Source organism: Cornus florida, unplaced genomic scaffold (assembly GCF_030987335.1).
Source record: "Cornus florida cultivar Cherokee Brave unplaced genomic scaffold, ASM3098733v1 CherokeeBrave_3.0.0_Hap2_Chr11, whole genome shotgun sequence".
NCBI lineage: Eukaryota > Viridiplantae > Streptophyta > Magnoliopsida > Cornales > Cornaceae > Cornus > Cornus florida.
In genome coordinates, this window is record NW_026775581.1 from 139067813 (window position 1) to 139082570 (window position 14758).

General features: G+C 34.0%; 2 protein-coding genes across 2 annotated transcripts; both read left to right on the top strand.

Moving 5' to 3' along the window:
• The first annotated feature begins 4800 nt into the window (after positions 1-4800).
• On the top strand, positions 4801-5913 carry LOC132282264 (agamous-like MADS-box protein AGL9 homolog). Its single transcript, XM_059783871.1, has one exon. The coding sequence runs from the start codon at positions 4801-4803 to the stop codon at positions 5911-5913; it is 1113 nt and encodes a 370-aa protein (XP_059639854.1).
• Positions 5914-9930: 4017 nt separating this feature from the next.
• LOC132285124 (uncharacterized protein At3g27210-like) lies at positions 9931-14426 on the top strand. The gene is made up of 3 exons (XM_059787291.1): positions 9931-10320; positions 12923-13003; positions 13793-14426. The coding sequence occupies exons 1-3, from the start codon at positions 10125-10127 to the stop codon at positions 14203-14205; spliced, it is 690 nt and encodes a 229-aa protein (XP_059643274.1). The 5' UTR covers positions 9931-10124; the 3' UTR covers positions 14206-14426.
• The last annotated feature ends 332 nt before the right edge of the window (positions 14427-14758 follow it).

Below are 14758 nucleotides of genomic sequence, written 5' to 3' on the forward strand. Positions count from 1 at the left end.
CATGAGTTGATTACATGACATTGATTCTATAATTCTTGTATGATCGATGAAGAGAACACACATTCTTTATTTATGGGCCGGAAAATAAAAGTTAAATATAATATATACACATTGTTTTACAGCTAGTATGTGAATGCAAATAGTAGATTATTCCACTATAAAAATGGTACGCTACCGCAGGATACAGAACAGGGAAGATTAATTAGCTGACGACCCTAATCAAGTTAAATGTGATCATATTTTGCATTTTGATGCATTCATGTGGAACCTGTGTTGATCCCACATGAATGCATTGCATGATCATAATTAACTCGGTTAGAATATTAGGCCAATTCTTTCTGTCTATATATATATCATGGTTCTTGAAATAAAGATAATTAACTTTGCAAATCATTTCAACACAAAGTAATTATTCTCATACTTGAATCTTTGTGATGACACTTGTTTATGAGATGGAGGGACATTTTACTGTTTGACAAAACAATAGCCCCTAATCAAGTCACATAAAAATTTACAAAGCAGTTTATTGGAAGCAATAACATTAAAATTCTGACTTGAAAATATATATATATACACACACACACACACACACACACACACCTTACTAAAAGATAGATCACAAATACTTCTAGCTAACACATGCAAATTAATAAGGGACTCAAAGCTATAGAAGAAGATGGGAAGTTCCAGTTCTACAACATCTTTGTGAATTAAAGAACCAAAATATATAAAACACTTCAAAATTAACAGTAAAAGTAGGGTGACACTCACTGCAACAGAAATCTAAAATAATGATGCAACCCCCAATTAAGACCTCCATTCTTTTCAACCAAATAATTGTGTGTTTGCAGAAAATTAAGTTCATATGTATTTATATACGAATTGAGAACAGGACATCCATAAATATCACACTAATTATAATAACAAAACTGATCTATATTATATTATACATCAAAATTAAAAATAAAAAAAAAAATAGAAATTTTTCCAAATACTTGGAAGCCTTAAAATCCATATAAGACATGATGATATTCATAGATCATCATCTTCTACTGGTATGTATTAATATATTTGATTCATAATAAGCTAGCATGGAATCTCACATGATACTGCAACAGTTCATTTGTTCGCCACTTAAGCCCGGTTTAGTTGGTGGGACTGGCCCCTTTGGCTTTACTGAGTAAGAGTCGTGGTTGAACACAGCACGTTTGAGTTCATTGCCGCCACCTTTGTCACCAGCATTGCCACCATTGCCGGCACCATCACAATGTAGACACCGATTGTTTACAAGGTAGGGATTTGTTCCATAGTGATGATAGTAATTAGGAGGAGGAGGAGGAGGAGGAGTTTTTTTAGGAGCACTGGGGAGTTGTAAGTTGGCATTAGAATATCCAAACTGCCACCAACATAACTTGGCACGTTTTCCGGATTTAGCTAGAGTCTTCAAAAGAAGTTTGGGATCAACTGTGCCTGTCACTTCTACCATTCCATCATCACTCATTTTGAAGTTGGATACTCCTAATGCCGCCAACAAAAATAAGTAAATAAATTAATAACACTACTGCATTTAATTAACAATATATCCAAACAACTGATGTTCATTAATGTTTTATAATAAATGAACATGAGATAATTTATATTTCTAATATTGGATACAAAAAACAAACTTCTTGTCCATTTCATGGGATATGCATTCTGGAAATTGGTCACATCTATGAGAGATTAAGATTCAACTACTCAAGAAGATCAGGAATTTGAATAGCTCAGAAATTACTTGGTTACTTGTTGAAAGATGATTGTTTTGCCAAAAATGAGTATTAGAAAATTCCAAACGTGTACAAAAATATATACTCATACATATGTAAACCTGTCAGAAATCTCTTCTATTACACATTGTGTCTAAGAGGAGGGCGCCTACTATAGTCTAATACCATTAAATAATCAATTTTGAACATTTTTCTAAACAATAAGAAAAAAAAAAAAAAAAGTAAATTAAAGAAACCACGAATAAAGGCATCTATGCATATAAAAAATAAAAAAAATAAAAATCTTACCATTGGTACTCCTTAAAATCCTCATCACGGTTCTTTGCCATGTCCAAGATCGGGTATTCACCTTAAGAACACAAACCTGCAAACATATGATTCAACAAAAACAAGAATTATTTGCAAAATGAAAAAAATGGAAAGGAAGTGCAAATAAAAATCAAAGATGTATGTGTAAAGTATAACCATGAACGGGTAGTTGTCAATTTTTATTTGAGGGAAAACAAAGCTGGGGGCCATCGATAACAAGTTGCAATACACACTATCGAAATACGTGAAGGTTGGTGACAGAGATTGTGGACTTGTAGGTTGAGCGATTCAAGGTTTCTTGTTGAATAAAAGGGAAAAAACCAAGAAGAAGAGCAAAAATGTATATTTATATATAGTAATCATCTTGAATATTAATTTGGTTAGTTTGTAATTGATTATATATATCACTGACTTCCTTATTTAGCATTTGAAAATCTTTGATATACTTCTCCATTATTTTCCATAACTAAAACAAATCTTTCAAATATATTATATGGTGCATTGATTACCTTCTTCCTAATGTATCCACCAGTAGGATGCATTATAACCAATTCAGAAAAAAAGGCCCAACCGAGCTATATACAAAGCAAAGAAGCCCAATATCCACTATTATTAACCATTCAAACCCCTAAGCAGACTCTTAACCATATTTTCTCTTTTCACCTATATATGTATGTGTATATATATATACATATTTTTATAACATCAGTAGAAGAATTGTAAGCTTGTAAAATGAATCAACACTCTTTATGGGGTTGCATATATAACTTTTTGTTCAATTTATTTTTATATAAAAATATTTAAAATTTTAATTAATGAGAGGAGTGACTTTGAGGAAGCGGTGGTCTGCCGACCTCTTATAGCGCGCAGTGTGTTGTCCTAATTAATTTCCTTGCACAAAAATAGTAAGTTACTGAAAATTAAAGATTTCCTATTGCACAATTTTTGGCAACTAAATTTCTTATTGATTCGGCTTCCAAAATCGTAATATACAGGAAAGCACTATAATAATATATTCTCGATCTCTTGGTAATTTCCTATAAAGGTCGGATAAAAAAAACTCATTGTTTCTTTTCTGTTTTGGAGTACAGGAGCAGAGGCCAGAAGCCATTAAAGCTAAGGTGATTTTTCCTTTATTGTTCTTCTCCTCTTTAGTAAATAAATACTCATACTAAATAATCATGGCTTTCCATTGCCTTCAATTTTTCAGTTAGCCATTTCTCTCTATACTTAGTATGTCTATATATGAATATTTATGATCATATATACATGTATTCACCAGTAATATGTTTTCTTTATGTAAATGCAAGAAACCCTCGAGAATTTATTTCTCATACGTGTAGCTCTACATGATAGAGAAGAGATGTGTAGATCAATATTAAACCAAAAATAATGTTATTTTATTTTTCATTAACATCTTAATGTGTTAATGTATTGCATATTGGTTGATGTAGTATCATACTTTCTTTATTACTTCATTATTAGAGACGGCTACTTAGCACCTAGGGATTAGATCAATTTAATTTTTTCATACGTGTTTTATTTTATTTTTTCTCATTGTCGCGACTCTACAATAGCTACTGCCACCGTTTCGTTCAGCGCCGACTACATGCTCGCCGGTGAGAAGGTGTGGTCAACGCCTACCCTCCAACCATCACCACCACCCAATACCCACCCTCACCATAACCATCATGAACCACCAGCCACTATCTCCAAACTCCAGTTCAGATAAAATTGGCAAAATAAACCTACAAATCAAAACCCAATGTCGCACAGATGGATAGGTTTAAGAGTTTTACAGTGTCGCCGTCAGTACAGCCATTGATGGATCCATGAAATTCGAGATAAGTGGATAACGTACCCCTCCGGCGATTCGAAGTGAATTTATGAATTCTTCTCTGGCCGGCGATTCGAAGTGATAACCCTAGAGTTGTCAACAATAACAATGAGATCAAATACCCATAAACCATGATTCAAAGTCTTTTAGCACAGACCTTGTTTTTAGTTAGGCTGGCCCGAAATCCTATGGTATCGTTGGCTTGGCTCAAAGGTACGCATTCACTTTTTTGCCAGACAATATATAGAGTCTCTGTTTTGCCAGTTCGCTTGGTTGGGAAGGAAGATTTTCAGAGGGCACACATCTTTTAGTGTGTTTACTTAGGATATATATCAATTCGTCTGTGTACTTCATTAATATATATACATAATCATAACTTCTCTCATACTTCTTTTTCTATTAATGAACTCTTTTATTACTACTATTTTAGTATTTTTGAGGATTAAACTTTGTTTTATTGGTAGTGATTTTAGAGAGAGAAAGAGTGAAGACTCTCTCTGATATAGAGAGAGTAACCTTTAAAAGAAGAGGGAGATGGAGAGAGAGAGAGAGAGAGAGAAAGGAAAAGAATTTGCCGGAATGTTCAATGGTCGTGTCAACTAAATATGGCCAGAAAGAGAGGGATTGAGAAATAGAGAGAGAGAAAATATTTGGTTTATTTATTATTATTTCTTTTATGCGAGTATTTGAGATATTTTAATTACTAAATTAGCATAATTCTTGCATATCTTGAATATAGTGTGATAGGGTTTTTGGCATTTAATCCTTTATATAATTCTTAACATCTTTTTTAGCCTAATGGGATTAGATTAGATTATTATTATTTTCTTAAAAAAAAAAAAAAAATGTATTGTTAATTTGAATGTTTGATTTCAGAAAAATCGGAAGATGGGCCGAGCAAAATTGAAGATGGAACTGATTAGTAATGAAAAGGCGCGTCATTCGACCTTTCAGAAGAGAAAGAAGGGTTTGAAGAAGAAAGCTTATGAACTATCAACACTATGTGACGTGAATGTGTGCATGATCATTTACAGTCCCAGACAGAATGATCATCCGATGGAGCCGGAGACGTGGCCTACGAATCCCTATGAGATTCATCGCATGATTGAATTGTTCAAGAAGCGAACTGAGCAAGATCGTACTACCAGGACACTTGATTTGTCCCATTTTTTCATGGACAGGACTAAGAAAGTTGAAGAAGCACTGGTGAAACTGCGCAAAAAGAATGATAACGAAGCTAAGTATCCGACTTGGGACGACCGGTACAACACTCTGTCAGAGGACTACTTGAGGGAATTGAGCTGTATGCTGGAGAAGAGGCTTGTGGTCGCCAAGTCTCAGCTTCAATTGAGCAAGGGAAAACAAAGTTTGGAGGTGATGCCAGGTGGTATGATAGATTGCACTCCAATACAGTCAAGCCAGAATCATCCTTATAATTTCATGGATGACTTTGGTAGAAACAGCATGCAGTTGAAGTATCTTCGTGAGCAGCAATCCATTCCTTCTTCAGGTAATCATCATCCTCAACTTCATTATTACAACCCCACTACTGATCAACATCAACATCAACATCAACATCAACCTCAACCTCAACCTCAACCTCAACCTCAACCTCAACCTCAACCTCAACCTCAAAGGGGACATTATTACCCCACTGATCAACCTCAACCTCAAAGGGGAGGATTCATGCCACTGGATCCATACTCGACGAATTCAATGATGATGATAATGAATGGTAATGGCTACTGCAATCAGCTTGGTGGCGCGGGGTCTAGCAGCAACGTCATGTATCCAATGGATGGATCAATTTATGTTGATCCACCAATGCCACTGCCACTGCAACTGCCCAACATGATGGAGAACATTAATAATCCCATATTAATGCCCTACCCAGTGATGTCAACCGCTCCATCCCAAGTGCATGCCGCACCTTTTCAGGTGAAACAACAGTATGGTTATCATCATGAAGTCGATGATTTTCAGATGAAGAATAAAAATTAAGTGGTATGGTTTCGGTGCTAGTTTTGAGTATGGTTTCAGTAGTGGGTATGGTTTTCAGTTTTTTCGGATTGCTAGGCTTATTTAATTAGTCTGTTTATCTTCAATAGCTACTTATCTAGCAAATGACCTGTGAAGGAGTACTTAGTAGTTTTGACATACACAAACTATTTATGGATGGATTCTATTAGAAGCTTAATTTATAGGATAATTTGAATATGATAGGGATTTATGTGTAAGTTTTGGGTTTAGAATTTTGATTTATTTTTAACTTCTCATCTTATATGTTTGTCCTTGATATTCAAATAACTTTTGTTGCCTATATGGATTAATAAACTTTCAAATATTTCTATATGGCATGGTGGCTTTAATTGCACATGAATTCTTGATTACATAGTCGTCAAATGCACCTTGCTTTCAAGAAACTTTCATCATTTTGTCTCGTCAAATGCACCTTGCTTTCAGGAAACTTTCATCCTTTTGTCTCGAGTAAAAATATTTGAGAGAAGTTGCCTCTATAAACGAACCAAACCATTTGGCTCTTTTGATGTTTTACTTATATCTGCAAGAAAGCTGCTAATGTTTTAGCCTTTTGGTGAGATAATGCATGTGCAATTCCGGTAATTCAAAATTTTATCTAAGCAGGATATAGATAAATACAGTGGGCAAAGATTACATAAAGAACTAGTATTTCTAAAGGAAATGGACTATGGTTGGTATATCATTCGAGAGCCTATTACAAGAGTCATGACCTCTCTATTTATTTACTACCCATTAAAATAGTTTATATAAATACAACTCTAGACTCTTGTAGATCATGAAAGAGGCTCTCTTGATAGTATTACACAATTTAATTTTTTTTTTTTTTTTTTTTTTCACTTCAACTCTTGAACTCGAAGCCTTGACCTCACTTTTGAGAGGTGGAAGGTGAATAACATACCACCTAGGCTAAGAGTTATGTACTCAAGCTGAAAACTTAAGGTTCATAATTTCGTATAAAAACCTCATCAAGCTTCTCAGGGTTTTTCACATTAATTTCATTTGATGGAGGAAGTGAAGGGCAGCCATAAATAACAAGTTGCAATGCCCAAGCCTAATAAAATGTTTGGAGATTGTAGAACCATTTTTGTTTGTCTCTATATGGTATTTATAATGAGTAATAATTGTCATCCATTTAAGTTAATAATTTTATTTAAGTTAGTAATTAATTTAGGGGATTAGAACATCTGCAAAATATATAAATATATATTTGTGTAAATATAATCTATCATAATATACCTACTTAATATAGAGTTGATTGAATGAGAAAGAAAATATGCGTGTAAAGACCGTGCATAGTTGGAGATAAAAAAAAAATTTGCACATCATAACACAAACGAGTGTATATTTTAGGAAGTTTCACTTTTTGGGAAATAATAATTTCTTTTAACTTACTAATTAATTAGGAAGTTTCACTTTTTGTGAAATGTAAAAATTGGTAATATAAGTAACCTATATCGCATGATATAGATTTTAATTTCAGTATTATTTATATACAGTAGTTTTTTATACTGATTTTCTCAAATTTATTTGCTTAAAATTTTTTTATTCAAGCCCTATTTACTGGACCTACTGCAAGAAAATAGAATCGTTGTGAACATAAAAATTAGAGACAGACCGGAGGTCCAAATACAAAAGTCAAATGGGCTGGGCCTATCAATGAACAACTCTTCCATGTTTGTGGTCTTAAGAAAGAATAATTATGTTTGAGAGAGAGAGCGGTGAAGAAAAATATTGAAGGGTATTTTTGTAATTTTAAATAAAAATTTTTAATTTTTAATTTAATATTGAATAGTAAGGTTAAATTTATCATTTCATAGTCCGATTGACAGGTCGGATATGAATATTGGGACAATGTAATCACTTTTTAAATGTGTAGGAATTTTCTAAAATAGGTTGAAATTTTATGATCAAAATTTGAATATAGTGGAAGTTTTATGATTTTAACCCTATATATATATTTTTATTTCTTAGTTGGTAGTCACACTAGGAGCCCCCTTCAAAAAATTATTTACACCTAATAAAAATAGATCCTAAAATTTGATAATTCATGAGACATTGTAACCCAAATTTTTTCTAGTTAGGCCAACCCATTGGGTTTATAATTTTTTTCTATTAACTATACAAAACATATTAACCCTAACATACTGGCATAGTTAAAAAAAACCTTTGATTTTGATGCCCCATAAAACATCATATTTGAAGATTGCACCTAATGTGAGTAGAGAAGACGCTAGGGACAAAACCCCAAACCATACAAAACATATTAAAAGAGAGTAGACCACCAAATTAACACATTTAAGTGTTGGGTGTTTCGCGGCACAAGTCAATCGAATGCTATTGCTTACAAACAACCAACCCATTTATTCTTTGACTAGAGCCCTTTATTAATAATAATTACATATTCTTTTCTTTTGGCATCAAGTACTTCCCTTGTGTCCATATATTTTGAAGGACTTCAAGATTTTCAACAAAGTATTCTTGAGAATTAGTTGTACTTGATTTTAAAATATTTCACCCATATTTTAATGATTATAATTTTAAACTACATTTTAAAAAATAATAATAATTAACAATTGTACGAAAAAATTGTATTTTCCTATGATAAATTATGAGACAGCACTGCTATTATCGAAAGAAAAGACAAAATGTCTTACTCATGCATCTTTGCGTCATTTAATACAATAGTTTGCCAAATTTGGAAATTAGTTTAAAAGTAAGTTTAGTGGTGGGTTATTCTGTTAAACTTTATTAAAACTGATAATGTCGACCACATATCATGATTTGTCTTTTGCAATCATAAATAAGATTAGTGGGTCATATTGGAACATAATTTTGCACTTGAGTTGTTTACTTTAGGATGCATGCAATTTCATGTCAATAGTGCCCAAAAAGGATCAAGTTCGGCTCAGCCCACTTGGGGGCTTCTCAACTCGATTCAAGCTCACTATGAACTCAATACATTACCCACTTGTGTGTGTTCTTATTTTTACAATTTGACTATTATTTTGTTATGATATAAATTGTGGCCAAAGGCATGAAATCATATATAGTGAGCTTGAATCGAGTTGAGAAGTCCCAAGTGGGCTGAGCCGTACTTGATCCTGTTTTCTATAATGCCATATAAAAAATAGGAATAATATCTCTCAAACAAAATGAAAAATATAACACAGCATAAAACTCATATATTTTTGAACATAAAATTGATATAAAGATTTGAACTCTTGACTTTATATTTTGTGAGGTGATGAAATATCATTAAATATTTGAGCATATTTTTTTTTTTTGACTATGTACACATTACGGAGTCATGTCATATGTGAATTAGAAATTTTCATCATAAAAATAAAAATAAAAAGCTCAAAACATTATGATATTAAACTATATGAGATAATTAAAATTTAAAGAGAGTAAAAATTTAACTACTTTGGAATTGGTAGATTTCAAATTATTTTGATAAAGAATTTTGATTATATAATTAAGTAAATCTTATGCTGAAAGATAAAAAATTCATGAACGAGCACATCTTAATGACAGATTTTTTTTTTATCTTACCTAATATATCATAGGTTTGACAATATTAAAAGATTATGTCTGTCATATTAAATGAATTTTCTTAGGTCGATAAAACATGTCTTTAAGAGACGATGGATTTAAATTGCACAGCTAACGATTTTTCGTAAAATTAAAACAGACGTGTAGGGAAATTAATTATTTCTCGATGGTTCATTTTAAAAGAGTTAAGGCCCATTAATAATAACGCGTGTATGGATAGACTTGCGAGACTTCCCTTCCCACTTAGAGTCAACTTTCTCAGCCTCCAAACAGAACACCAGGAAGCTCAAGTCCTGAACCTGAACGGCTCTGCCAAGCACATAAAAACGAAGCCAAGCCTTTTAATAAGACGAATCAATTCGTTTTGAGAAAATTTGAGTGGGACCCACTTCCACTTCCCGGTAATACTATAACTTCGCTTTCAAGGACCAATCTCTCCGGAGTCCCGACTCCTCTCTCTCCTAACGCAAAATAAACGTCCCCCCGTCTCTTCTTCTTTCACTTCTACTCTACTCCGTCTCTCTCTCTCTCTCTACAATTTTTTCTCTCTCTCTACAATTTTTTGTACAAAACATAGAGAATTTGGTAGCTCTGTGATGAGTCGGGTAGTTCTCTGAGAAATGGGTACGTGTGCTTCAGTCCTCAAAGACCCAAATTCATCCACGAAGATCCGACGACCATTTAGGACTAAAACTGAAAAGGTTGTGATTCAGTCACCCACCAAAGTCAAACCAATCGTCAATGGTGACCGACCCACCGCCGAGTTTGGACCCAATTCTCAGCCCTATCAACCAGTTTCGAATTTTCATGACTTCGGTATGATCCTACTCTTGCAATCGAGATCTGCACAATTTATATTGAATTTACCATTGATTCTGATTGTTGCTTTATTTGAATTTTCTAACCATAAAATCGAATGGGCTTTGTGTATTTCATCCTCTCTTTTCAGTTTTGTTACTTTTATGCCTTGTCCGTCTTTGTGGTACACATTGAAATAGGTATGCGTTTTTGGTGGTTGATATTTCTGATATGAATTAAATTTGACCCATCTAATTTAGGTGATTTGCTGCTTGTATATTTTGGGTTTAAAGATGTTAGTTTTTGTTTTCTATCCTGCTGTTCATTTTCTTTAAAAAATTTGTAGTTATTTTTGCATAAAATGTATCATGCCATGTCTGTGACATGGTTTTTAATTAATTTCCACCACAGCCTTTGCGCACGGCTGGCTGAATGATATTGCAATAGCGGCCTTTGATCTCCATCTAAAGTGCTAGCCTAGTGCACGAGGCTCCACCGTTGTGGGGTCAGACGTACAGCCTCACCTCTGTCTGGAGAGGCTGTGGTTGTTTATGGTTTCAAGACCTTGACCTCCAGGTCACAATGGGCTTTGATGTCCATCTGATTCGTCCAATTCGACCTGAATTTGTGACTGGACAGTGGACACTGCCTTGGAAAGATGATAGCAACCCTGAAAATCATTTTATTTTTTCAAGGCTGATTGATAAAGAGACCACAAAGGAGGGCCGGAGAGGAAGACGTCAACCCTTCTTGAACGAGCTGTTAATATGGGAAAAAGAACAAGAAAGAAGATAATCCCGTTGAAGTCTTAAATTTTGCTTCTAGGATGGAAGTTGTGCATAAAGTCATAAACATCTACAAAGATTAAAACAAAATCATGTTGTGGTGTTATTGGCAAAACTTTAGTCATTCTTGTGCAGATTTCTGTATTAGTATTATGTTTTTTAACATTTCTTTATGCCTGTGTTTATTGAATATTAGAAATATGATATCCATATTATATCGAAACTCTCTTCAAATGGGTTTTTTCCTGAATGCTACACATACCCTCTTAAATGTTTACTTGTGAAGTGCCATTGATTAGTGTCCAGCATCATGGACAAACTTTCAAGTTTATTTTATAGTTGTAAATGGAGCCTTTTTTAAAAAAAAAAAAAATTATTAAATACCTTATATTAGATGACTGTTTCAAATGAATGAAGTAACCGTCACACTTTATATTACATAAACACCATTTTATTCAAAAAGGGGGGAACAAACAAAAAAAAAAAAAAGTGTTGGAAAATATAAGCAGCTGGTTGAGTCTCTTTGTCCTCAAGTAGTTAGACACTTTCTCATTAGACGCATATATGAGTTCATGTAACATAGTTTTTCCCTTATATAAACGACGGAGAGAATTATCGCTTAATGGAATAACTGGTCTGCACAACCATAATCTGTCAACATTCATCTTTTAAACTGGATACGATTCTGAGTGGTCTCTTGTTCTTTTGTTTTTTTTTACCTTTTCCCTCTTTTGCGTTGATTTTAATCAATTCATATAGCTTGGAAGTCCTTACCCATTGTGATTTCCATCAATCCTTACTCAATAAACTCTCCTTTCTCAGCTCTCAGGTATGCTGCTGCATTTGAATAATTCTCGAACAATATCCACATCAAAATTTAGATTTAGAAACCCAACTATAGAGGGGTGATGGTGATGGGAGATTCTGACAAATCTATGTACCAAATTTGTTAACTCCCTGTTTCACTTGAAGAGAGAAGTTTATCCAGATTGTTTGTTATTTGATAAAATTATAGGAAGATAGCTGCCTTGGCTAAAAATTCCCATATGCCATTGCTAGTTGCTTGCAATTGGATTTTGGCATTTTGAAAGCAATTTATTGAAAGAATTGACAAGGTGAACTGTCCTTTTTTAGTATTTAAAATCCAAACTTTTTGTTGGATTGTCAAATTTGGTGAATTATTGGTCGATATTGACCTTCTTGGAATTGTATTTTTGGGTTCATTATCAGACTACATTTTACAGACAATATGTTTATTGACATTACGATGGCCACTGTGACTCATATATGTTCATTGTCATTATTTCACTTTTTTATTGTCATCAAATCACATACAGGATCCTAAACATGGTACCTATAAACAAATCACTTAATAAAAAAAATGTTCATTGTATATTGATATGCAATCTTGTTTATGTTCTGACTCCAAATTATACATCGTATTCTTATTTGTTCTTTTAAAATATGTCATTATTAGTGCTCAAGCTTCTTTTTTTGGTTGCTAAATAAACGAAAAAAATCTGTACGTGAAAAGTGGAGTGATCAATTTTTTTTCCCAATTTGAAATTCACACATCCTCTTTGCCCCACATGGGGAATTGAACCCTTGACCTTGTACTTTGAAAGGTGAGGAAGTACCACTAGGCTACAGCCTTGGTGGTATAATTTACTTATTTTAAAGCCACCGAATGCACAGGTCATACGAAGTGACAAGGTTTATGCAACTAATGGGTGTCCCATTTACATGTAGTTTCAGATGCATTATTTGTTGATGTTCGTTGCTAATCTTATAGCTGTCTGATGCCAAAATTTTATGTATGCGCCATTGTATTGCAGGTAGTAAAGAGGAGACCTTTTTTGATTCCCAGCCCTGGTTAGATTCAGACTGTGAGGATGATTTCCTCAGTGTTAATGGTGGTAAGAATGCATTAGAATGCTTTCAGTTATTTTCTCTTTCAAGCTTACATCATTGTTTGTGGGCATTACATCTTTAGATGAGATTTCTTTCTTGAATTCTATACTGTATGATTGATTGACTGCTGCTGATTACACCTATAAACTAAAAAAAATTTCACCAAAAATGGAGGCTCTGTTGCCAAGGAAACAATCAAGGATCGAGTGACCCTAAGTTTGCCAACCTCGAAGTACCAATTTAGTCCAACCTGTTAAGCCATAGGCTGTAAAAGTAATCCTACTGATCTTAACAAGAAAACCTCAAACTTGGAGCTGTGGAAGAATATGTCAAACTCGGCTTAATAAGCCCGATGACACAGGTCCAATTGTTCAAGTCTAAGAGCATTCACTTTTTGCAAAAATGTTAAAGATTAGGTTTGTTTTTAGTCTTTCTCCTCCCAGAAGACCTTGCAGGGGTAGTTAACACTGAGTGATGCCCCCCCTCCCCATTTCTTTTTTTTCACAGGAAGAAGTTACGAATTGTTTGGTGGTCTTTCTGTCAAATTTCATCCTGTTGTAATCCATGCAAGCAGAACCAGAACTGTTTTTACTGAATAAATTATTTGGTACTCTACTTGTCAAATGTCATCCTGTTGCAGTTTTGGATTTTGCCTAATCTTTGCCCAGCTGTATCATAAGGAATGTGAGATGTGGAAGTTGTGTCATGCAGAATGTTAAGAGTGTTTCTAGTTTCTTTACTTCTTGTTGCCACCATAAACTTTTTATTAGGTCTCTCTGTCACCTAAAATGCAGATTTTACTCCATCTCGTGGTAGTACTCCAGTCCATCAGAGCTTCTCCATGGGAACCCCACGAAGATCATTTCTCGAGGACAGAACACCAGGTTCCAAACCTGAACCATCCTCTACAGGGAAGAGAATGAAACTATCTGAACTTCTTGAAAAGAGCTTAGAAGGTGACGAAAATGTAAAGATGGAAGGTCAGACAGCTATGCTGGAGCTTTTTCAAAAAGATGCAAATGTCACCCCTCGTGACTCTGGAGCTAATTCTGTCAGCAGTATTAAAAAAACTCCTAGTGGACATTTAAAAGCTGAGAAGGAAAAATCGGTTAGATCTGCAGAGTGTTGCATTCCGAGCTTGCTTTCAAGCCGTAGCTTTAGTGAAAGGAGGAAGAAGAAGAAGAACCCTGTCCATAGCTTCCAGTGACTATACTCTTGATTTCCATTACTTTCAGTACAATGTATATTGAAAGAAGCCAAAATCTCAAATCTCTCTCAGAGAGTATTACAAGTTTAAAATTAATGAATTTAGAGTAAATATATAAGGGTATTGGTTTTTAGCAGTCATAAGGATTTACATATATAAAGTCAGACAGAAGGTGATGCTCAATAAATCAGTCTCAATGCGACACTGTCTTTATGTTCTAATTTTTCTTTTCTTCTAATGTTCAGTTTCACTTTAGAAAGCTATTACAATCAATGTGGTAGTATCCTTCTAATGGGTAAAGCCCAACTTACCGTCTGATTCTCAGCGAGGACTATACTAATTGGGCCTCAGGGAACAGAAGGCATTGTATTTCTATGGGCCTCATTCAATTTTTGGGAAGCTTATATTATTATGGTTCAATTTCTGTTTAGATAAGAAATTTATTTTGGTATCAAGAGTTTTTGTGCCTATGGGGTTAGTACGAGGAAAGAGCCAAGCTTTCTTTTCAATACTTTTTTGAACCCCTAATTTGTCATCCTGAATGCTGCATAAC